General features: G+C 39.6%; 1 protein-coding gene across 2 annotated transcripts in view; it reads left to right on the forward strand.

Annotated features, from left to right (window-relative positions):
• Window positions 1-24,811, forward strand: part of LOC129862471 (chromodomain-helicase-DNA-binding protein 2-like) — a 40,085-nt gene that overhangs the window by 5,030 nt on the left and 10,244 nt on the right. Inside the window, exons 4-28 of one of the 2 annotated variants that reach the window (XM_055934185.1) lie at window positions 590-642; window positions 3,360-5,134; window positions 5,474-5,584; window positions 10,569-10,794; window positions 11,010-11,096; window positions 11,324-11,385; window positions 17,201-17,314; window positions 18,005-18,166; window positions 18,278-18,411; window positions 18,663-18,888; window positions 18,988-19,088; window positions 19,281-19,322; window positions 19,442-19,623; window positions 19,772-19,896; window positions 20,084-20,300; window positions 20,401-20,490; window positions 20,655-20,845; window positions 20,979-21,167; window positions 21,296-21,455; window positions 21,692-21,844; window positions 23,225-23,296; window positions 23,718-23,867; window positions 24,098-24,246; window positions 24,362-24,458; window positions 24,618-24,710. In XM_055934185.1, coding sequence (XP_055790160.1) covers window positions 5,526-5,584; window positions 10,569-10,794; window positions 11,010-11,096; window positions 11,324-11,385; window positions 17,201-17,314; window positions 18,005-18,166; window positions 18,278-18,411; window positions 18,663-18,888; window positions 18,988-19,088; window positions 19,281-19,322; window positions 19,442-19,623; window positions 19,772-19,896; window positions 20,084-20,300; window positions 20,401-20,490; window positions 20,655-20,845; window positions 20,979-21,167; window positions 21,296-21,455; window positions 21,692-21,844; window positions 23,225-23,296; window positions 23,718-23,867; window positions 24,098-24,246; window positions 24,362-24,458; window positions 24,618-24,710 — 3,081 coding nt within the window. In that variant the 5' untranslated portion in view covers window positions 590-642; window positions 3,360-5,134; window positions 5,474-5,525. Of the gene's footprint in view, window positions 1-589; window positions 643-3,359; window positions 5,585-10,568; window positions 10,795-11,009; window positions 11,097-11,323; window positions 11,386-17,200; window positions 17,315-18,004; window positions 18,167-18,277; window positions 18,412-18,662; window positions 18,889-18,987; window positions 19,089-19,280; window positions 19,323-19,441; window positions 19,624-19,771; window positions 19,897-20,083; window positions 20,301-20,400; window positions 20,491-20,654; window positions 20,846-20,978; window positions 21,168-21,295; window positions 21,456-21,691; window positions 21,845-23,224; window positions 23,297-23,717; window positions 23,868-24,097; window positions 24,247-24,361; window positions 24,459-24,617; window positions 24,711-24,811 lie in introns of both variants that reach the window. The other variant, XM_055934186.1, reaches the window with a different exon arrangement.

The raw sequence follows: 24,811 nt of genomic DNA on the forward strand, positions 1-24,811 counted from the left end.
CTTAAGCCTGATGTTCTTTAGAAGTCGGGATGAATGAGAAGAGTTAATGTAGTAAGTTTTATACTAAGATTCTGGCAAATAAGCTAGCTCAAATTGCAAAAGAAAAAAAAGTAGCTAGCTTGCAAATGTTGACAGTTGGTCAAATTAGCTACATTAACAATCAAGAAGATGCCATTTTAGTATTCTGTTCATAACAAAACATGTTTATCATAATTATTGATAATACACAAAATTCATATATTTTATGACAATCTTTAAATTATTTTTGAAAAGTAATATGTCACAACTCGTAAACTGGGGTTGCAGAATTTAGTAATTTCATCTTGGTGAGTCATCTAAATGTAAAATAATAAATAAATAAAAAGTTGAAAAACAATATTTTTATTAGCTGACACTGCTTGACCGGAGTATACAGCATAGCTCCAAGAAACCTGATAATTTCAGAGGTGACATTTTGGGGAACATATCTTTGGTTTGCATAAACTTAATCCAAGTAAAAGCCTAGATTTTGAATTAATTCCAGAGTTGACCACAACTCATGGTCTGTTGTATTTGATGGTCACCTAATTTCACCTCTTATCCCTAACAGAATCAAGGCATGAACTGTCATTCCCACCCAATGAAATAAGAAGACAGCTATGTGTAAGTCATGTCTTTTGATCTGTGCCGTAACAAATGGAATGTTTCTTCAAATATCTGCTATAACACTTTCAATACTGTACTAAATCGATTTCTTAAACATTTTTACTTCTGTTACATAACATTGAAGTAAAGGTTGTGATATTTAGCACAAATAACAATCCAGAGGTAGGTCTATTTATTGGTAATGGGAGTAGGGTTCCCAGTTATATATAATTTAGAGCAATGATTGTAACCAATTGAGATCAACAGAGATCTCCCACCATGGAATTGTACCTCATCTTTCAATATTATTGAAAGATGTGTATTCCAGTGAAAGTTAGAAAACTTTAGCTAAATCAGTTTAAAGTTGCTCATCTCTCCCTTTTAGTATAAGAAGCCTTGTACAAGGGCATCTTATCATATCACAATAATTCAAGACAGTTTACTCCTCCCCCTTTAAATTTTTTTTGCATAAAATATGCCCATACTCCCCCTAGAAGCAGCATATTTTCCCAAGAAGCTGAACGTTTCCATTCATTCTTGATAGGTTCTTTAAGAGTTCCTCCATCTTTCAAATATTCCTTGATTATTTTCATGTCTGTGACATATGCCAGGCCATCATGTACAATGATTATTCACAACTGCCCAAATCTATCCATTAGTCTCCTTTTCTTTTAACAAACTTAATCATAAAATATTTTTCACTTCATCTCTATGGTAAGGTCAGTGTATTCTGACAATGCATAGACTATTATTCTATAGTACTCTATCAATTTCTCATCTGGGATAATAAAGTAACCTAGATATTACTACCATTATGATTGACTTTTCCAACAATGTTAGAAAATAGTGAAACTGTCACACTTAGGCCACACTGTCTTCTGTGATACATTTGGGGCGGCAGGTAGCCTAGTGGTTAGAGTATTGGGCCAGTAACCGAAAGGTTGCTGGATCGAATCACCGAGCTGTCAAGGTAAAAACAAGGCAGATCAGGGGCACTGTTCCCTGGTAGGCTGTCATTGTAAATAAGAATTTGTTCTTAACTGACTTGCCTAGTTAAATAAAAAAATCCAGTCTCTTTTCTTTAGTAAAATATGAAACGTGGACTAACCCTGTATTAATTAGACCCAACCCACCTCTACTAATGGATTTCTGTGCATGGCCCCACTGTCCCCTGAATGATAACGTCAAACTAAATGTCCAACGGAAACTAAAGAGATATGTCCTTATACTTTTCATTGTAAGAATTCAGTTTTCTTGGCAGGATCCTCCAAAAACTAACTGTGTTGTCACCTGCTGGTCAAGAACTGACATCTTGGGTCGGGAGCTACCCCTTGTTTTTCTTGATTCATATGAATGTGTAATCCATTTTGAGATGTTTTTTTTTTTTTTCATACCACATGCTGATTTTTCATCTCTTCCTTGGTGAATCTCTGCTGGTCATGTTTGGAAATTTTGGAGGCAGGGTGCATGCAGAGGAAGCACATTTAGCATATTTTGTGCAGTTTAGCTCATCCATGATTGCTATTGTTGTAGTTTTGTGTTTTGTTTACAAATCAAGCTGCAATAGTTTAGATACAACCGTAATGGTTCAGCATTGTCAGTTGTCCAAAAGTGTTGGAAAGGGAACTTTGCAGGATTATGAGATTTACTCATGCCAACGTGTGCTCAATGTGATTCTGGTGTACCCCCTAATGGACAGTTTAAGTAGTTTTGCCTAGCCTGACAGCAAAATAATAATAAACCGTATCAAGTTAATGTTATCAAATAAATTGGTAACATCTAAAGAGCATGGTGCAATCCCAGAAGTAGATCACAAAATATGGCATAATTAGTTTTTCTGATAATTTTGAGAAATAACTAATTTACATGATCCACATTCACATAACTTATAGTGAACGGTGAAATGTTTCAATTAACAGATGTGTTAGAACATTTCATTTGCTTAGCTTTTACTTGTGCATGCAATTTTGTTGCATTTCCTGTTTTGTCTTTTGTTGTTTCCAATTATTCAACTCTAAAATGTGTTGAATGGTTGCTATTAAATTGCATAATGCTGCGTTCATGTGCTCTCGGAATTATCGGAAACTTTGGGATATTTCTGTAAAGCTCCCGGAATCACCGTAATTACGAGTTTCCGACATCCAAAACCGATCACAACAAGCTCCCAAGTAGGAAATAGTCGTTGTACTCCCGAGTTTCCCAGTTCAGAAAGTTTTGAGTTTCCTACTAGAACACTTGCATTACTTTTAGTATTCCATATATTTATTCACTTTATTGTCTTAGGTTCATGTTTGAAAAGCTTGAGCATCTCTGTTGGTGTTTTAAAAGCGATAAAAGGCACTCAATGCCATTTGGGCGAATAGGTCACAATTCTAAAATATTTATATTTTTACCAATCTGTTTGCAAATTACATGTTAAATGTATGGGGAGTAAGGATTCAGCCCTTAATGCTCTTATATTTTTATTATTATAATATTTTTTTTTCATTGATTCGAGTTGCGATATTTGTCACCGCATACTGCAGTAATACAGACGTTTTAAACTTCTGGGTTTCATTACCAACTTGACTTTTAGCTAACTATTCAGAATTTGAATATTTTGTGGAGTTATTGATGCTATTTTGGCCCCCAAAAAATCCAACTGATGGGTTTGGACAATAGTTAATTATTAATTAAATGTAATATATATATATTTTTTTTTACTCATTTCTTCTTTTTTCTTAATTCCATTAAAGACCCAATTCTACGGGAAGTGGCGACAACTGCTTTGTCATCAAGATGGCGACTGGGATTTGGGAGCTAATTGGATTTTTGAAACGCTAACTGCTTGGATTTTTCTGGATTTTATTTGAATGTGTCAATTAGAATTACTTAAACTTTCACATGGACTCTTGTGCTGGGGATTCTTTGGACTCAGTTGTTTGAATAGGCTATTGTAATAGTTGCTTTTACTGCATTCAATTACAGAGTACTTTTCTACTTCTGTGATTTCTTAATGCGCTGTTATTTATATTAAATAAAACAATGTTTTTTCACTATTCTGACTCTTTCATTGGTCAATATGCTACCCAAGATTGTTACCAGACTATATGATCTATTTGCTAAATGTGGAAATTCTAAGTACAAACTTCGAATCAATTTCACAAAAATGTAATGACGTGTCTGGTATTTTAAGGGGCTTCTGAATGCATCCAGTTAGTGGAAGGAATACAATGCTAAATTACATAAATAGTGCTAGCTAGTAATTACTACCTTTACGGAGGATCGAGGGATGTAGTAGAAGGTAAACGCAAGTAACACAGTTTACGCAACTTTTTATTTTGGGAATCTTCACACACATATTACGCTAAAGTTTTTTGATTAAGTGTTTACTTGTCTCCATCTCGAGCAATACTTAGCAACCTACCTTTGTGTACCACTACATCCCTGGTGGGATAATTTCCTTTCAAGTTAATTACATCATACACTTTTGGTACCATTCATACACTTTAGGTAGGACTTCTGTCCACAAAATCTGATTTTGCGTGATAAGCATTTTTTTTTTTTTTTTACTGAAGTCAAGTTAAAGCGTATGGCTTATTGTGATTTATGCAGTCCATGGTGAAGTAGTTGGCTAATCCAGACTATTAATTAAACCAATAAAAGTTATACACTGCAGCTCTACATAATACAAAGAGTTAAAACAGAGCTTTTGGCAAGAACTGAAATGGTGTCCAAGGTTCTTTGAGTCTAAAATGGCTCCTGAAGTCTTATTTCCTGTCTGAACAGGAAGTGATGGGTCTCAGTGTTTTAAATATTGTTTAAATATTATTGTTCAACTTCAAACCCATCTTTTGTTTCAATATGTATCTAACTTTGGCAAAGGATATCCTCTTGAAGTGAAGAAACTTTATTTTTTTTATATAAAAATGTAATATAGTTTTGCCGTTTTTATACAAAATGAAGGGGGTGGGACTTTTGGACATCACCTGAGTGTGGGGTAAATGGAAATAACGTCAATCAAAGGCAAAGCTTTCAGAGCTAGGAAGGAGCTCTAGATGGCGGATGAGCCTTGGGAAGGGGAACAATTAACTGGGCTTTCGTCAGACCTTTTCTTTTTCATGAAATCAAGCTGGAATATGACGCTCTATTAATATTTGTTTTACTTAAAAGAACTTGTTACTATAGTGAACAGTGAATTAGGTTTTCTGCGGTATTCAATGCGTTTTTCGTCGTGTAGATCAGTTTTGCAGCGTGTATGCGCGAGTCGTTGTTTTCTCTGCCTAGGTTTGGCAGCCATGGCGCCCCTCCATTTTTAGTGTGCTCTGTGAAGAGCTTTGGCATTTCGTCTCACTATCACTTTTGTAAGGTTTCATTATCCTATTATCAACATTTAGTTTTTTTGTGCCTGTTTATTTTCATTCAACCTTTTTAAATGGCATTTATTTTAACTTTAATGTCATAAGTATTAAAGTCTGTGCTTTTGCGGATGTGAATCTAACTTCATTATACCTTCCTGTACATGGAATAGGTATGTTGACGTTTTATAATACCTACCTACAATCGATTGTCTTTTCATTTATCACATTTTAGTCGTCCTTTGTCTGGTGACGCAGTTAGAATTTGTGCATGTGGCTCGATCGGTGAATCTAATTGAAATACACTCAACACTTGGCTTTTTTAAATCACAGGATGTCATCAGTTGTCATTTATTCATCGATAATGTATATATTAATATAAATAATGCCAGTTTTAAACGTCAGACAATGCTGATGTCTGTTATTTCATAACGTCAAGGTTTTTACTGTCCTCTGAGCAAAAACAATCTTATGGGAGTTTTATGATAGTCCATCCCTCTAACTTTTGACAGTCAATACCAGGACATAAGATCATCAAATCAAACGTTTTCAAGATAAACGACGATGAAGAATAAGAATAAAAAGCAAGAAGATGAATGTTCGACTCAAAGCAACGCATCAAGGTACGATCTTCTATATTTTCACTTTTTTGACATCTGTCTTGATTGTTTACCCATACAAGCATGGTTGATCACCTGTGAACATATTTGCTACTTAAGTTTTCCCGATTTGTAGCAGTTTCAAATCAATGACCTTGGTTTTTAATAGCCACACCCTAATTTTTCTTAGCATTTGTTACACTAAAGACTGAACTTTCAGGCTCTTTGAATTACATCTTTACCCACATGTATACAAACTAGAAGTTTATGGCTGCTTCCCCAAGAACAAATGCATGATGTCAATATGTGTTCCATCGTTACAATGTAATATGACCTTGTCTTATTAGTCGATACTGCATTGCACCATTTGAACATACAATGCTTATTCTTTTTTAAACATTTGAAACCTCTAATTTACTAATGTAAACATATGGGGCTGAGGGGAAATATTCAAATTAATATCTAATGCCATTATCATTTGTTTCATCTGCATTGACAACTGACGTTATGCAGTTTAAGTTACCTATGTCTTAATTTGAAACAGTTGACTACTAAAACAAATGTTAACTTAGACATTTTGGTAGCCTAAATCATAAACTATTCTGTGTTTTAATGAGAACTGTTTAATGTATAGTAGGCCATACAATCATCTTTGACTGAATGTTCACAATATTTTAGTTTCTATTTGGCCTGTTGATCTATTTACCTCTTGGATATCTTGTTCTCAGAACTTACTTCATATGTATTTCAGCAAGAAAGGGAAGCTCAATATTAGTTTCACTGATAGTCAGTCCTCTTGTTCATTTAACGTTTTATTTCACTTTTACAACATGTTTGTTATGTATAGTCGTTTCAAATAGTTATTCAATTAGGTTTTATACTGAAAGTATGTATTCACGTTAACTTATATGGGGAAACAATGTTATTGATGCGTTTTCCCATTTAATTCAGAGAACAATTTCAGTGGGGTTATTGGCATCAATGAATCTCTATTTTTCTGAAGGGATCATCACATGCACACATCTGACTAACCATTGACATGTTCAATTTTGCACACCTTAGGTGTTCACTAATTTATTTGTTATGTTGACTATGAATAGAATATCAACTATGTGGCAATGCTCCCAACTACATTTTAGGTTTTATAGGACAGCTTATTCTGATTTAAATTGAGTGACGTCCTCAATGCTCAATAACCCTTTAATTCAACTGTGCTTGTGCACCAGTTTTCATCAACTGTGTTGGTGATTATGAGTTCCTCTTAGGCTAATAGATGTTCCATGGTATCAGAAGCTAGGTGCCACGATGGTAAACATCATGTTTTCCAGATGTGTTCATGGTCTCACAGACTTTACAATTTATTTTATTTTACAGATAAAGGTATAATCTAAAGTTGGGATTCAAATGTTTGAAATGTATTATCTCTCAGGTTTGGAAAACAGAAGGAACACAAAACAATGTAATTTCATCATCAATAAAAAAGTGCTACATCTTAATTAAAGGACCTCATGTTCTCAGTTTATTTTGAGGCCATGTTGGAGATAGTCATGTTTGTACTGTCAAATAATCATTCTTACTTGTATAATCTAATGGTAGTCTTGAGTTTAACATGAGTCTGACAATATAGTTTTCCATTATATTTAAATAAGTTCATACTCTGGGGGATGGTAAGTGCACATTGCTCACACCTTTGGTCTACCAATGATAGTTTTAGACTTAAGTCATGGAAGTTACTAATGTCATATGTAGGCCATTGTATAATTGTTGACTGCATATCATAATTAAAGCCTAATAGGGCCAACCTCATATTTGCCATCTATTATATAGCCTAAAGTTTGACATTTGGGACAGTTTTTGTAACTTGTCAGATGTCACTGACATCTACTACAACTATAGGCTTACATGAATGCTTCAACTACAGGCCTGGTTGGGTTGCTCAAGAGATAAGCATTGCATTTGTTATAAGTTTGCATTTGACAAAATCTTTCAGCTAACTGCCCCTAGTCCTGAATGTAATTGATAATGGGTCAGAAAAACATGACATGAAAACATGCTGTCAACCAAGAAATGCTGTGCAAGTGCATTTGCTGTTCTTTTGGCAGCCATTTTAGTAACATGCACAGTTCGTCTGTCCTCAAACCCCAATCTACCACACTTTTGACTGCTCTTGTCCTGATAGAAGATTATTTTCAAGCACATAGAAGCAAGATCCACTGTGAGAGCAGATCACTTTATTAAATGTTCTTTTAAAATGCGTTGCATGAAGTAGAGTTCACTTTTAAGTCACAAAATGGCTCTTGCTTTGTGCTGCATAGACTGACTTTCTGCATTAGAACTGTATGCTCAGAACTACAGGAACGGGGAACAGGAAGTGTTTCAAAGGTCAGAGGCTTGTCTTTTGAGCTGGGATTGGCTCATTCCTCACCTAGCAACCCACCAGCCTGTAGTAGTTCAGTTACATTTTTTGTACAGTCCATGTCTGACCTCACTAAATGGAGGGAGTCACCCACTCATGCGCTTGCTTGATCAGCAGCAGCTGCATTCTAACTAGAGGAAGGGGTTTGAGCATTTGTTGCTGGGTGACTGAGTGGTGGATACATTACAATACCTTTTTAATATCGCAATCAATACCTTTTGATATCACAATAAGAACTTATTCAAATCTTTCCCCTCATTTTTTTCTTATCTGAATGTTTATATAAACATTTCATTATTAATAAGATATATAATAATAATTATAGGCTTTCCCAATTTACCCTGTAGTTATTAATTGTATTCATATAAATACAGCAATTATGTATCATAAGTGATTAAACAATGGTATTAAACCATTGCTTCAAATGAAGAAATTGTTTTGCTTCGTTCTATTCTAGCAGCCGACTCCATGTCTGAACCATTCAAGGTCGTCTTGACTGGATTTGATCTGGAATTAGGTACCCCCTATAGTCTGTTAAGGGTACTGCACATTCCAACATGGCAATTTTAACTAATGCAATGTGGGGCATAGACTGGTTTACTCCCTTGTGTAATTTCCTGTGTTTATGATGTAAGAATTACAGTTTAAATAAATACATGTTGCAGTGATTTGTTCTGGTTTCCTTATTAAATTAAATTTAAATTGAATAATCTTTTTTAGTTGCATGTAACATTTTCAATCTAAAGTACAGTATGAATATGGAATATTTGGTTAGATCACTAATAATGTGGAGTGTTTTCAATGAATCAGGGCCTGGTTTTGTCATTGTTTACATACATTAGTTAAATTATGTTTGCGTTGACAAATTATATAGGTTGTGATGTGCTCTTGAGGTGAATATTATTTCAGATCTAGATGTTATAATTGGTTGTTTGACAGAAGCTCAGTAAGTGCTTCATGTTTGGTTGAGTCGCTGTCGGCCCTGTGTACTGAGGTGCGTTCAGTTTGCTTGAATGTTTGCTGAACGGTTTGTACTGAACGACACGTTTGCCAAAACGGTCTTGAACAGGCTTTTGAGGTAGGTTTGCTCCCGTTTGGTGGGTGTGGCTTGAAGCAATGAGTGATGTATTTAAAGGGGAGTGGCCATGCTGTCAGCGTTCCCCAAACCACAACCCGCCCCGTTTTTCAACTGGTCGTAAAGTACAGCACCAATTCTGAAATTGAACGTCCCTGAACGTAAAAACATGCTGATCGCAGCCCTCGTGTGGCATTGGCAAACAGGACTTATTTTGCCCCTCTATTGTTTTACAACCGGTTATGGTTGTTTGTGAAAGTTTGTAGGCCATTTTAGGTATTGAATGAATGCAACGATAATTTTAGTGTAGGAAACTTTTAAATATTGTGGAAAGGTCTTTCAGCATGACAATAATAATATGCACACCAGATTGAGAACCACTGTTCTAGGTGACTTCCAGCAGGCTCTCTTGCATGGGGTTAAGTGTTTTTAAAGATCAGTGTAAGAGGATTGGTTTGAGGTGGAGAGGATGGGTTTATGACAAAGTTAATCTGAGCACACTATGGTGATATGAGTCTTCGGTTTCCTCTCCACTAAAGGCATTAGTGTTGTGTAGTATTTTCAGTACTACAGGAACTCTATACTCTCTATTTAATATGTTACACATTCGGCAGCTTTTTCTACTTTGTGGTATAGGCCAAGGTCCCGCTAACTCAACTCTGTACCTCGAACTCAGGTTCCACTCTGTTTTTTTCATTGTTCCCCTCTAATCAGGGACTGATTTAGACCCTGGACACCAGGTGGGTGCTGTTTACAATCAGGTAGAACAGACAACCAGCAGGCTTTGTATCTCGTAGGGTAATAGTTGAATACCCCTGGCCTAGGTTAACATTTCTTACATATTAAACCTAGATTCCATTGCCTGCTGTTGTGCTCTTGAGCAAGGCACTTAACCCACCACAACTGCTCCATGGGTACCCAGTGTGGCAGCCCCCTGCTCTGACCTCGCCAACCTGTATGTGTGTCTTTCATAGGGGTTGGGATGAAGCGGGAGTCAAATTTCCATCAGACCTTGTGTAAAATTGGATTAATAAAGTGATCCTAATCTTAATTTGTTGAACCAAATCAGTGTTTGACAATAGGTGGGAGGTCGGAGAAACTGTTCATAAAATTGGCTTTTTATTGAAAAGGCAATGATTGTATAGCTTCCCAAATTAAAATCCAGCACTATAAAAGGGTGATACTGAACAAAAATATTCGTGCACCAAGTGTTGGTCCAATGTGTTTCATGAGATTAAATAAAAGATCCCACAATTTTTCCATACACACAAAAAGCTTATTTTTCTCATTGTGCACAAATTTGTTTACATCTAGTTAGTGAACATTTCTAATTTGACAAGATAATCCATCCACCTGACAGGTGTGGCATATCAAGAAGCTGATTAATAAGCATGATCATTACACAGCTGGAATGTCCATCAGAGCTGCTGCCAGATAATTTAATATATAATTTATTTTTAGTAAAAGTAGTGCAGGAATGTTTTATTTACACGAACTCCACATTTTTGATACTATAGCAATTCGGCCTCTGAAGAATCAAACCACTCTGGGTCGGAGTCTGGGAGTCAGTCGGAGAGTGAACATGGCAGGGAAAGGAGAAGATCGCACCACTCTGGAGAGTCCAACAGTTCCTCTGAATCTGGGAGCCAGTCTGGGTCTCAGAGTGAATCCCAGCAAGCCTCAGCAGAGGTCAACGACAAACCACCAGTTAAAAAGAAAGACAATCTGGCAGATGTAAAGAAGGTAAACAAAGCAGAGCCTGTACTCCAAACTGGTTGTATTATGAAGGGCTGAAAGGCCCTTGAAGTTTTGGAAACAAATATATTATACACCATCAATTACACAACAGAGTTGATGCATGGACACTGCATATTTAGAAAGGGAGTAATGCCTCAATTCAGATGGAGATTGAAAGTGGAGGCAAAGATGCAATGATCCAATTTGGTTTTTAATTCCAGATGTGGGAAGAGCATCCAGATGTCTATGGGGTCAGGCGATCAAATCGCAGTAGGCAAGAACCTGCTCGTCTCAATATTGGAGCCGGGGTAAGGAGTGCACATGAAATATACTGAAAACTTCCATGTACTAAAAGTCCGACCCCACTAAAATGTATTTTTTCCTCAAAGGGGTTTGCACGTGCAGAAGTGGCACCATCTAGTGTATATGATGTGGATTTATTGGTGTCTCATTCACTGTAGCTGCAACCCCTAACGGCAAAGCAATGCAAAGCCTAATATCTCATTGAGATGTAATCATTTCAACACATTTGCAGGGTAGCAGTGACTCAGAAGGTGAAAGTCCTAAAAGAAAAGCAACACTACAAAAGAAGAAAGAGTGAGTATTGAGATTATTTCATTATTTCATTTCAGTTTCTTCTGTATTTTGATTATTCTTATCAACTAAAATCTATCATGTCAAGAGATAAATGTACTATATTGTGTCAAATGCTGCTCAAAGTTATGCCATTTATAATAACACACAAAATAATTTGAATCAGGATGTAGCCAACTCGTCAAAGCAATTGGAACTGGTCAGTTGTCTATAGCATATGTTTGCCTTAATGGCTATCCCAAAATACACTTGCTGTCATCCAATTAGACTCTGCAATAGTCTTGACTCACATTGTTGTTTGATATCATGAACATATATAGTATCTAGGACTGTGGCGGACAGCTTGTGATTGTCAAGCAAATAACTATCGGTCTCATGGTAATTGACCATTAATTAACATAAACACATACAGCATCTCCTGGCTTCCATCTTAAAAAGTCTAATAAATCCATGTAAAATAGCCTAAACCTTCTCAATAAATCCATTATTTATTTTAGTCGGGTCTAAAGAAGCATGATATGAAGAAAATGTAGTCTATTTCAGAAGAAAAGAATAGCATACTCTGAGTTATCTTTGTTAGGCCCTGATGTAGCTATGCCAAATGGCTGTGTGCTACACTAGTTCATTTAGCAGACAAGATTTGCTTAGAATTCCGTGGCATTATTTTATTGTATGAAGAATACAATTGAACAAAGATTAATAAAATATACATTTTCTCCAAACGATTTGAGGGAGTGTGCATGGCTATTCTGTGTTGAGCGGTTAACAAAGAAATGGGTACTCCTATATGCTTAATTTATTAATGTAACTTTAGTTGTTTTACAAACGTTGGGCTATATGTTTGATTTTTAATACATTGTAAGGCTGCATGATTAGACTAACAATGATTTTTTTTTCGTCACTTGAAAGGCGTGAGCTCTGCTTTGTTTTTTGCTCAGCCTGTACATAATTCGTCAGCCTCGCATTCACAATTTGACAAGCACTTGATAATGCCTCAAACTTCACGCCGGCATCCCCTTTGTGGCCGTAATGCACCCTAAAAAAATCTGTATTTTGTGGCCTGGGGTGCTGCGTTGTTCCCTTCTACCAGAGTGTGCTGCACAATCTGAAGCGTCTCAATCACACGGCTTTCAGTCACGTGATCGGGTCTTTCTTACAGGCTACAGTTAAGACAGACACATCGGGGACGTAACTGCACACATTCTTATCCAACTCCAAGGTGCATATTGAAGATATTGGATGAACTGTCCACATTTGCTTTTCGTCAGCCAACAAGATGAGTAGGCCTAATGAACAGCAAAAGCACTAGCCTGACAATCTACTATTCCCCCATAGTACAAAAGTTGACCTATTCTGTGCGATAAATAAATATTCCAAACAATCTGGGACAGTTGTGGGATGCGATAGATCCCAAGTTAATACAACCACTAGCATCAAAAAACATGTTTTATGCAATGTGGCTGACGCAGCAGATCAGAACATTTAACTTAAAATGTTTATAAACTATTAGGCTATTTCTTCACATTATAAGCGCAGCAATGCACACATGGTATTAGGCTATAAGCGCAAATGTTCCATTAGCGGAAAGCACCATTATCAAAAGTGACCGCAAATGCAATTATGCATGTAATGCTTTTATTATAAAGGTGCAAATTTATGGTGAAAATTACCTTCCCCAAACTTGAATCTCACGCGCTGCTCATAAAAAATAAATGTCCTCTCACTTTCAACTGCGTTTATTTTCAGCAAACTTAACATGTGTAAATATTTGTATGAACATAACAAGATTCAATAACTGAGACATGAACTGAACAAGTTCCACAGACATGTGACTAACAGAAATGATGTGTCCCTGGTCAAAATCAAGAGTTAGTCAGTATCTGGTGTGGCCACCAGCTGCATTAAGTACTGCAGTGCCTCTCCCCATGGACTGCACCAGATTTGCCAGTTCTTGCTGTGAGATGTTTCCTCACTCTTCCATCAAGGCCCCTGCAAGTTCCTGGACATTTCTGGGGGGAATGGCCCTAGACCTCACCCTCCGATCCAACAGGTCCCAGACGTGCTCAATGTGATTGAGATCCGGGCTCTTCGCTGGCCATTGCAGAACACTGACATTCCTGTCTTGCAGGAACTCACGCACAGAACGAGCAGTATGGCTGGAGGCATTGTCATGCCGGAGGGTCTTGTCAGGATGAGCCTGCAGGAAGGGTACCACATGAGGGAGGAGGATGTCTTCCCTGTAACGCACAGCGTTGAGATCGCCTGCAATGACAACAAGCTCAGTCCGATGATGCTGTGAAATACCGCCCCAGACCATGACGTACCCTCCACCACCAACTCGATCCCGCTCCAGAGTGCAGGCTTCGGTGTAATGCTCATTCCCTCGACGATAAACGCAAATCCGACCATCACCCCTGGTGAGACAACCTCAACTCGTCAGTGAAGAGGACTTTTTGCCAGTCCTGTCTGGTCCAGCGAAGGTTGGTTTGTGCCCATAGGTGACGTCTGGTGAGGACCTGCCTTACAACAGGCCTACAAGCCCTCGGCCCAGCCTCTCTCAGCCTATTGCGGACAGTCTAAGCACTGATGGAGGGATTGTGCGTTCCTGGTGTAACTCTGGCAGTTGTTGTTGCCATCCTGTACCTGTCCCTCAGGTGTGATGTTCGGATGTACCGATCCTGTGCAGGTGTTACACATGATCTGTCACTGTGAGGACGATCAGCTGTCCGTCCTGTCTCCCTGTAGTGCTGTCTTAGGCGTCTCACAGTACGGACATTGCCATTTATTGCCCTGGCCACATCTGCAGTCCTCATGCCTCCTTGCAGCATGCCTAAGGCACGTTCATGCAGATGAGCAGGAACCCTGGGCATCTTTCTTTTGGTGTTTTTCAGAGTCCGTAGAAAGGCCTATTTAGTGACCTACGTTTTCATAACTGTGACCTTAATGGCCTACCGTCTGTAAGCTGTTAATGTCTTAGCGACTGTTCCACAGGTGCATGTTCATTAATTGTTTATGGTTCATTGAACAAGCATGGGAAACAGTGTTTAAACCCTTTACAATGAAGATCTGTGAAATTATTTGGATTTTAACGAATTATCTTTGAAAGACAGGGTCCTGAAAAAGGGCCGTTTCTTTTTTGCCAGTTAGTCTCTACACCCCTTGTAAAGCGGATTCATGTGTTTAATTTTAAGAAGTGGCATTTTAGTTGTGATACAAACCTTATTAAAACATATAGGCCTATGGGCTAGGCTACATGAAATCTGCGACTATGATTCGAACAAGTCGCAAAAAAATGGCATTTTCTTATGCTGGGCATCATTCACAAGTGATAATATAGAATTCACAAGTGATTGGCTATTGTCACCCATCAGACTATTCTTGATTCAATCTTGTCCGTACATGTAATATATGTGTGACATTTTGTTATGATTTAGAATGGACCATTATCATGCACCTGTATCGAAACGGGCACTTCAATAGCGAATGGAGGATGCTTCTCCCCATGGTTTATTTTTATACCAGCCAGGTAGGCTAGACTCCTGTAGTAAATAAAACCAATGTTCTTACTATTAGGAAGTTGATACATAAATATAGTAGGCCTAGCCTATAGAAAGCTTATGGGATCCTCCTCTTTTTATTAGCGGCCATCACTCTGTTTTCCCCCGCAATTGCACAGCCTTTAGAAATGCTGCGCAAAATGAGACATGGGCTCTCATGAAGTGTTTGATTAGATTTTCGAATACATTTGCATTGATGTCAGTGATTAGAGGGACAATGGAGTGCTTAGTACCAGGCAGAAAGTTTGGTAGGCTACTAATGATCAGCAGCAGCATCATAGCTTGGAGAAGTCTAATTAGGGACTAAACGGTCATGTGGAATTTGACTGTCTTCATGACTCGTGACCCCCCGTGTGGCAGTAATACGGTCACCGCAACAGCCAAAGCTGTCCCCGACTAAAACGCATCTTGTTGAATCAAAGGTTGTCTGTTCTTTCGACCAATCGATTGGTCTAGGTTTTTTTTAAACGTGTATTTTTCCAAATATAGACACACCCTATGTGTTTTAATCAAATCAACTATATATGCATTGAGCTTGTCTGAATGCTTTAAGCTCATTGTTTGATAAAATAAGACACAAATGACTCAAGTGGGAGACAGAGATCAAGTACCAGAAGAACAAAAAACTGTCCCGACCATCCTCCTCCCACTCCTACTGGCGTTTGCAGATTCTGCCATAACGCTCCTGAAATTGCCGGTAATAAGCTACACGAGGAGTCTGCAAACCTCATGTGGAATGCCAATTTATCTTACCATTTCTACTGATCTGTGTGCCAGTTATGGTTTTCATATGCACATTTTCCTGGAGCAGTTTCATTTAATTTATAATAACATCTTTGTATCGCAAAATCATGTGGTAATCCAAATTCTATCCAAGTAATGAAAATGATACGAACCTAAAAAGTAACTTTATTGCCAACTATGTAAAACCAGCCAATAAAGCCAACAAATAAAAACATTGCAGCCTGCAGGTAGAAAATATCCAGATTTAAAAAATAATTATCCTATAAATCACAGTGGCTATGCATGGCCTGTCTGCAACAAACTTGAAACAACTATTAACATTCCAAGGATAAAATTTGGGGGGGACACAAATTCAATTTCAGAATGTCAGGGGGGAACATCCTCCCCGTCCTCAGTGAAAGTTGTGCCACTGTCTAAAGGTAGATATCTGGAATGATTTTTCAAATACATTGAGGAATTGTCATTCTCAATGGATCTAAAAACCAACTGTTAGCTTGCGGTTTAAGGTTGAAGAAAACATTTACTTTGAGAAGCTCCGCAGCTCATTAGTGGTGGTGCATTAAGCCATTTATATGCCTACATTTGCGAGCAGGCCAGGTAGCCTATAGAGGCCTACTTCTATGCGTTGTTAGGTGCCAGGAGCGCTACAAACAAGACGATGACTAAATTGACAAAACTCGTAAATGGAATGAAATAAACCAGAACTTGTTCCTCACAAGTGTAGCATAGGTTGTGCGCTCTGCAAACAATGTGTCCACTCACTCAAAACAATGAGAACGTTAAAAGACTGGAATCGAAATATGTTGAGTGTATTAACAGACATTACCGCAACCCAAAAAAACATTGTAGATGAGAAATTATAGGAATTAACAGTACATGTAAGACTGATAAATGTAATGGGGAATTGATAGACAATAACAATCAAATGCAATCAATTCACACAATTAGTTTATAAAAACAATGGATGTGCACAAATTGGCGGGAGAGAGACGTGCATTGTGCAGCCACATTCCCATTCTTGGACTATGCCACCCCTGCAGCCTCCGCAATGGATTAGTTCACTGAGATGGGCGTGAATACGACGGGTGTCTCGTGTGCCATAAAATAATAGTGTGTGTATATTTGCTACTGCTCGACAATTTTTTTGTTGTTGTTGTTGATCAACAGCCTGTTGACCAAACAATCGACCAGTCGAATAATTGGTCACACCTAATTAGTATCCCATGACTATTTGGATGTAAGTGCATGACATTTATTTAGTTGTATCGTTCAATTCAGTGGTGTTTGTATTTGTCATTATGTTGCCAAATAATTTTCTGTGTTGTCAGTATTGTGTTCTTTCTATTTTTGTGCTTGTCTAAAGTGGCTCATTAGGAGTTCCAGCCGGACTGAGCTGGTCTTCAGAACTTTAGTTTGTTTAGATATCTGATCAAACCTGGCTAACCAGATCACCCTAAGCCAGGCGTAGAGCCATAATAAGCCCAAAGGGTGAACTTGTGGTATTTCTGTGTTATAAGAAATACCTGGAAGAGTGATGACTCGGAGGAGGAGCAGGAGGAGGAGGAGGATGCCAGCAGTGCAGACAGTGAGCAGGAAGAGAAAGTTAGATCCAGACGACTTCCTGCTAGAAGGTAAGGATGTAGTGAAGCCTGGCCTTTAGACTGCGAATCTGTACACTTTCGTTTACATTGTGTGAAATCAGAAACTAGCTATATTAGTGTTTTTTTTGGCTTTCAAAGTGCTGAATGACTGGGCTTCTTTTTAGCCTTCAGTCACTAACAAAATATGAAATCTGTAAATTCAAATCTGACAATTGTGAAACTTTCTATGTATTTATTACTGAGCATTTAATGTTGTATCAACTATGATATGCATTCTACTATTCTATATTGCAGTGAATGTTTGAATTTAGACTCAGAAGGATGACAAAAAAATAACAGGTCAAAATCCCAAAGTCCACCAAAATGATGTTCTGATGAAAGCTCGCAACATACCAGCTACATGGCCCAAAAATCAGGCGATGTCTTATTAGTGTTTTTGCAGTGTCATTTTTGTGGGTTGACTTTATGATTTCCCCCAATTGAGCACTTAGTGCTCTAAAGGCATTTAATGAAGACGTTCACCTGTAACCTTATCACCAATATTATTAATTTTGCTGAGGTTGGAGGTTTGGAAGCTGTCTTAAGGCCATTGGTGTGAGTCAGGTTGTTAGGAGGCACTATAGTCAGCTAGAGCTGTTAGTGGAAAAACTAGTAAGTAGGCTGTCTTGCAGAGTGGCTTTAGAAGTGGTATACATGTGTGTATTTGACTCAATATTTTAGACCACAGACCAAATCATCTACAGTCAAAAAACAGCAGCCTCCAAAGGCAAGGAAAACCAGGAAACAAGAGTCATCTGTGGAGGAAGATGATGATGATGATGATGACGATGATGAAGATACCCCAAAGAGACAAACCCGGCGAAGGGTGGCGGCCAAAGTCAGGTATGTCATTGTTTCACTAGTTCAATCTAAAATATGAAGGAAAGTGTTGCTGTTCCACCTTGCTTCTGTCACATTACTTTGCATTACATGCGTTGTGTTGGTTTGTTCCAGTTACAAGGAGGACCAGAATGACTTTGAGACAGACTCTGACGACCTGATAGAGATGGAGGGAGCTGAGGTGGAGCCGGAAGATGACAGCGAGACCATTGAGAAGATCATGGATATCAGGACAGGCAAAAAAGGAGGTGATGCATCCTCACTTGGTATCTTATTGTCAGTATCTCACCTGTATTGTGTTAACCCATCTAGTTAGACATTGCCAGCAGGTGTTGAAAGAGAAGGCAAAGATCTTGTGGCTAGCAGAAGAAGTGATGATATTACCCTGATAGATGAGACATGTTTACTAGAGACTGCTGCCTGGTTAGGAATTTAAACTGTGAATAAAAATCGGATATTGAAAATATTTGTTAGAATTCTGTGCGTGTATCTATTTTAGCCTGTGGGGCTTCCACTACCCAGTATGCTGTGGAGGAAAACGGGGACCCCGGAGCAGACTATGAGCCTGAGAAGGATGAAGGAGAGACCCATTACCTGATAAAGTGGAAAGGCTGGTCCTATATCCACAACACCTGGGAGAGCATCGACTCCCTCACTCAACAGAAGGTCAAGGGACTGAAGAAACTAGAGAACTTCAAGAAGAAAAACGATGAGCTCAATGCTTGGTGAGGGTTTGTTTTGTACACATAGCTACATACCACTGATGTTTTACCTTTCACTGTTGATGAGTTCTGTTACTTACTGACACTGATTGTCTTCCAAAGGTTGAACAAAGCATCCCCTGAGGATTCAGAATACTACAACTGCCAACAAGAGCTAACCACTGACTTAAATAAGCAGTTCCAAATTTTGGAAAGAGTCATTGGTAAAAATAAAAAATAAACTCCTTTTGAAATTTAGTCTTCATTCACTTGCAGCAATGGTTCAACAATTAAATTAGATTTATTTGACAAAATGTGATTATTACAACAGACTTACCCTCTTGCTTATCAAAAATATTTCACATACTGTATCATATATTTAGAGAACTGGTGTAATCAAAAATATTTTTTCCCAGCGACTAAAACAGGGAAGACACAGGGACCGTCTGATTTCCCTTGTAAGTCCCTCATATCCTCATCAACATTATCATGATCATATCTTCATCATTATCATACTCAGCACATTTTGATTCTGAAAAGCACTTCAACTAAAGATGATGTTTTCACTGTATATCAGCTCACAGCCACAAGAATGCGTCGTCGTCCAATGAGCCAGAGTACCTGTGTAAGTGGATGGGCCTGCCCTATTCAGAGTGCAGCTGGGAGGATGGAGCTCTGCTGGGGAAGAAGTTCCAGCATTGTATAGACAGCTTCACCAACAGGAACTCCAGCAAAACAGTCCCCTCCAAAGACTGCAAAGTGAGTGAGGAAAGTGTCCCGACTAGATGGATTGCACATGGTATCCTATCACAAATGTTTTATTTAAAGTTGACTATCAGCTAGAACACAAGCACTACAGCTATAGTCATTTTAGAACAGTGCAGTGATTTTCTAACTCTAATTTCAGGTGCTGAAACAGAGGCCCAGATTTGTTGCACTGAAGAACCAGCCATTGTACATTGGGGATGAGAACCTGCAGCTGAGAGATTACCAACTAGATGGACTGAACTGGCTGGCTCACTCCTGGTGCAGGTACACGTCAAGTCACGAGGAATGCTGTATTGAGAAACAGATTATTATGGTTTGGAACATCACATTTAGTGGATATACTGATGCTTTACTGAGGTGTACTGTCAATTACCTGCCATTTAGATAGTTTGAATGTAATTTTTGTAAAAACACTAATTTACACTAAGACTCCATGGTCGGTGTTTTTCAGGTGCAATAGTGTGATCCTGGCTGATGAGATGGGTCTGGGGAAAACCATCCAGACCATCTCATTCCTTTCCTACCTGTTCCACCATCACCAGCTGTATGGGCCCTCTCTGGTGGTGGTGCCCTTGTCCACCCTCACCTCCTGGCAGAGAGAGTTTGACACCTGGGCCCCCGACATGAACGTGGTGGTCTACCTGGGAGATGTGATGAGCAGGAAATCGGTATGGAAATCTGCTCTTTATAGAACTCTAAAGAAGCGTTGTAATCTTGTGTCCAACCAAAAGTAAAAGTTCCCCAATGCTTTGCTTTTGTGTTGAACAGATCCGTGACTATGAGTGGGTATGCCATCAGACGAAGAGAATAAAGTTCAATGCACTTATAACCACGTATGAAATTCTACTGAAAGACAAGGTAAGGCATCAGTATTGCTTGGAAGTATTTTCATACAGTTTAGATATGAGCTTGGATTTGTACTTGCCAAAATAGTACACATTTTTATTTTTATGGAAATAAAAAGTGAATTCTTTGATTGAATGCAACTCTCTGCTCACTCTATTGGTGTGATCTGTCCATAGGCAGTATTGGGGAACATAAACTGGGCCTTCCTGGGTGTGGACGAAGCTCACAGGCTGAAGAATGATGACTCCCTGTTGTACAAAACCCTGATCGAGTTCCGGTCCAACCACAGACTTCTAATCACAGGGACACCACTGCAGAACTCTCTCAAAGAGCTGTGGTCCCTTCTGCACTTCCTCATGCCTGACAAGTATGCACTTCTCTCTATTAAATACATCAGATAAACTTTGGCAAATTCAGACTTTGAGAAGAACAGCCTATACATTTATTTTCATTTACAGTAATCTTATCCCAATCCAATTGTACTTTTCCCCCTCCTGAAGGTTTGAGAATTGGGAAGATTTTGAAAGCGACCATGGTAAAGGGACTGACAATGGCTACCAGAGCCTCCACAAAGTCCTTGAGCCCTTTCTCCTGAGGCGTGTCAAGAAGGATGTGGAGAAATCCCTGCCTGCCAAGGTAGAACAGATCCTCCGTGTGGACATGTCCGCCGTGCAGAAGCAGTACTACAAGTATGTTCCCTCATGTAGCTTTTCTCTATCAATGTTTGCCAGTCTGGACAGATGATTTGAGCAGTATCTAAACTGTCTTACTCCTTGTCATTGATGTTAACTGGTGATGTGTTTGGTGATTGTTTCAGGTGGATTCTGACCAGGAACTTCAGAGCCTTGCAGAAAGGCACCCGAGGCAGCTCCTCTGGTTTCCTCAACATCGTCATGGAACTGAAGAAGTGCACTAACCATGGTTTCCTCATCAGGCAGCCCGAGGAGGAGTGTGACACTCAACAGGAGCACCTGCAGGTAGGACCAGCAATAAGAGCTCAGCTCAACGCATTAAAAGGTGTGTTATGTGAATTAGTCTCTACCTTGCAAATGATAAGACTGTGAACTAATTATCTCCCCTGTTTTTGCTGTTTTGAATGTTGAGAAATACATTGATTAAAATGGAATAGCACGATTCCATGCAACCCACACTAATGTATTGGTTTGTTTAGCAGTGGAGAACAGATTTGACTCTTACCTTGTGTGAATCTCAGGCGTTGGTGAGGGGCAGTGGGAAGCTGGTGCTACTGGACAAGCTGCTGACCAGACTTCGGGAGAGGGGCAACCGAGTCCTCATCTTCTCCCAGATGGTGCGGATGTTGGACATCCTGGCTGAGTACCTGGCCCTGAAGCGTTACCCATTCCAGGTAGGGTATAACACAGCCCAGGGGATGGTAAGGCAGCAACGCTACCCATTCCAGGTAGGGTATAACACAGCCCAGGGGATGGCAAGGCAGCAGCGCTACCCATTCCAGGTAGGGTATAACACAGCCCAGGGGATGGCAAGGCAGCAGCGCTACCCATTCCAGGTAGGGTATAACACAGCCCAGGGGATGGCAAGGCAGCAGCGCTACCCATTCCAGGTAGGGTATAACACAGCCCAGGGGATGGCAAGACAGCAGCGCTACCCATTCCAGGTAGGGTATAACACAGCCCAGGGGATGGCAAGACAGCAGCGCTACCCATTCCAGGTAGGGTATAACACAGCCCAGGGGATGGCAAGGCAGCAGCGCTACCCATTCCAGGTAGGGTATAACACAGCCCAGGGGATGGCAAGACAGCAGCGCTACCCATTCCAGGTAGGCTATAACACAGCCCAGGGGATGGCAAGGCAGCAGCGCTACCCATTCCAGGTAGGGTATAACACAGCCCAGGGGATGGCAAGGCAGCAGCGCTACCCATTCCAGGTAGGGTATAACACAGCCCAGAGTATGGCAAGGCAGCAGCGCTACCCATTCCAGGTAGGGTATAACACAGCCCAGGGGATGGCAAGACAGCAGCGCTACCCATTCCAGGTAGGGTATAACACAGCCCAGGGGATGGCAAGACAGCAGCGCTACCCATTCCAGGTAGGGTATAACACAGCCCAGGGGATGGTAAGGCAGCAGGTCCAAACCTTCAGTAGTCTACCTCCTGTTGTTCTTGTATTCAGTATGACTTCTCCTTGTTAGTTCTTTTACATCTCCATTATATGTTTTGTTTGTTCCATGTGTAACTCTGTGTTGTATATCTCAAACTGCTGTTTTATCTTGGCCAGGTCGCAGTTGCAAATGAGAACTTGTTCTCAACTAGCCTACCTGGTTAAGTAAAGGTGGGGGGGGAAAAGTTTAAAAAATGTGTTATTCCATATTTATTATATTGACTTAGTGAGGGCGTTTACAGTAGAGGAGCCATTGAGATATTGGAGCAGTGTTGGCGTCAACTCTGGTGTTAACCGGCTCATGTGTCAATTTTGCAGCACACATGCACTGGCAGACTGATAGTGTATATGGTTATTTTTATCCTCAAGTTATTTTTGATGTGGACTGGCTGGTCCCCAAAGCCAGAGTGCACACTGTCTTCATGCTGGGCTTTAGCATGGTTAAATCACTGTAGACATAGTTTTACTGCTGTATTGCTCTTTGACAATATGCTGCTTGCCTGATGGATCATATAATGGCATGTATAGCTGAGCGTTGCTCAGTGGCATCTTAGGGCGTTTCGGCAAGGTTCCAAGGTTTGAGGTCTCTCCTTCCCTCTCTTCTCAGCGCCTGGATGGTTCCATAAAGGGAGAAATACGAAAACAGGCACTTGACCACTTTAATGCTGAAGGCTCTGAGGTATGTAATCGGAACTATGTGATGTTTTAGCTGTTGCAGATTGGAGGGGTTGATCATTTCAGTGTTTGTCAGCTCTGGATCTGCGTCAGGGCTTAGTTATGTTTCAGTTACTCTGAATGATTATGCGCAAGGAGATGTATATATCGTCAAGATTACCATATTGATACTAGAATCTCAATTTCTTTGAGTGTTAGGATTTTCCACGTAGAAGTTATGATATTCTGTTAAGAATTTATTTTTAAGAAGTGATAACAACATATCTAATTACCCATACAATTAAAGCCACATTAACAATTATCACTCTTGACATGTTTTTCAACTTAAAGCATTTAATCCCTTTGCGATATTCATCAGGTCGGCTGTGATGCACTATGTAAGGTGGTTAGTTTTTTTAATATAATAATTTCTCCTCTCTGTCCAGGACTTCTGTTTCCTGCTGTCCACCAGGGCTGGAGGGCTGGGGATCAACCTGGCATCTGCAGACACTGTGGTCATCTTTGACTCTGACTGGAATCCTCAGAACGACCTGCAGGCTCAGGCCAGGGCTCACAGGATTGGCCAGAAGAAACAGGTAACCACAAGTAGACCCATAGTGATTAGTATGGAGGGCAGGCTTGGCTAAGCACAAGCTGACTTGATTCTGCTAACTTGAGCAGAGCCGTCATGGAAATGTTGGTCTTAGCCAAATTTCCAAGTAAGACACAAGCACATCGCTACGCCTGCAATAACATCTGCTAAATATGTGAATGTGACCAATTAACATTTGATTTGATTGAAATATCTCCTTGTCTCAATGAACAGGTGAATATCTATCGCTTGGTCACAAAGGGATCTGTGGAGGAAGAAATTATTGAGCGAGCCAAGAAGAAGATGGTTTTGGACCATCTTGTCATTCAGAGAATGGACACCACTGGTCGAACTGTATTGGATAACAACTCTGGAAATTCTAAGTAAGGAAACTTTAACATGGAATCTGTTAGTCTGGATATAGCTTTATGTTCGACTAGTAACTCCTGAAAACATGAGGTTCCTCAGATTCTTAACAACATCAACTTCTTTTCACAGTTCCAACCCATTCAACAAAGATGAGTTGACTGCCATCCTGAAGTTTGGAGCTGAAGATCTGTTCAAAGAGGCAGAAGGAGAGGAGACTGAACCTACGGTACATAGAGAGACACATTTCTATTGATTATGTGCTTTGAAAAGAGTTGAAACTGGTGTTTCGTAAGAGTATTAATGACAGAATTTCATACTTCCATATTTACCAAATGTCTGTGTTACTTGTAATTTACCTTGTGCTGTTCTCTTTTGGCCCTTGCAGGAGATGGATATTGATGAGATCTTGCGGTTGGCTGAAACCAGAGAAAGCGACCACGGATCATGTGCCACAGATGAGCTTCTCTCTCAGTTCAAGGTACCTAGAAGTTGATCCAACTCTGATCCTGATTTGAACAAAATCTGCAGGAATACCTTTAGCTACTACACTAGCCACTCTACTCCCAGTCTCAGACCAGT

The sequence above is a fragment of the Salvelinus fontinalis genome, chromosome 9 (assembly GCF_029448725.1).
Source record: "Salvelinus fontinalis isolate EN_2023a chromosome 9, ASM2944872v1, whole genome shotgun sequence".
NCBI lineage: Eukaryota > Metazoa > Chordata > Actinopteri > Salmoniformes > Salmonidae > Salvelinus > Salvelinus fontinalis.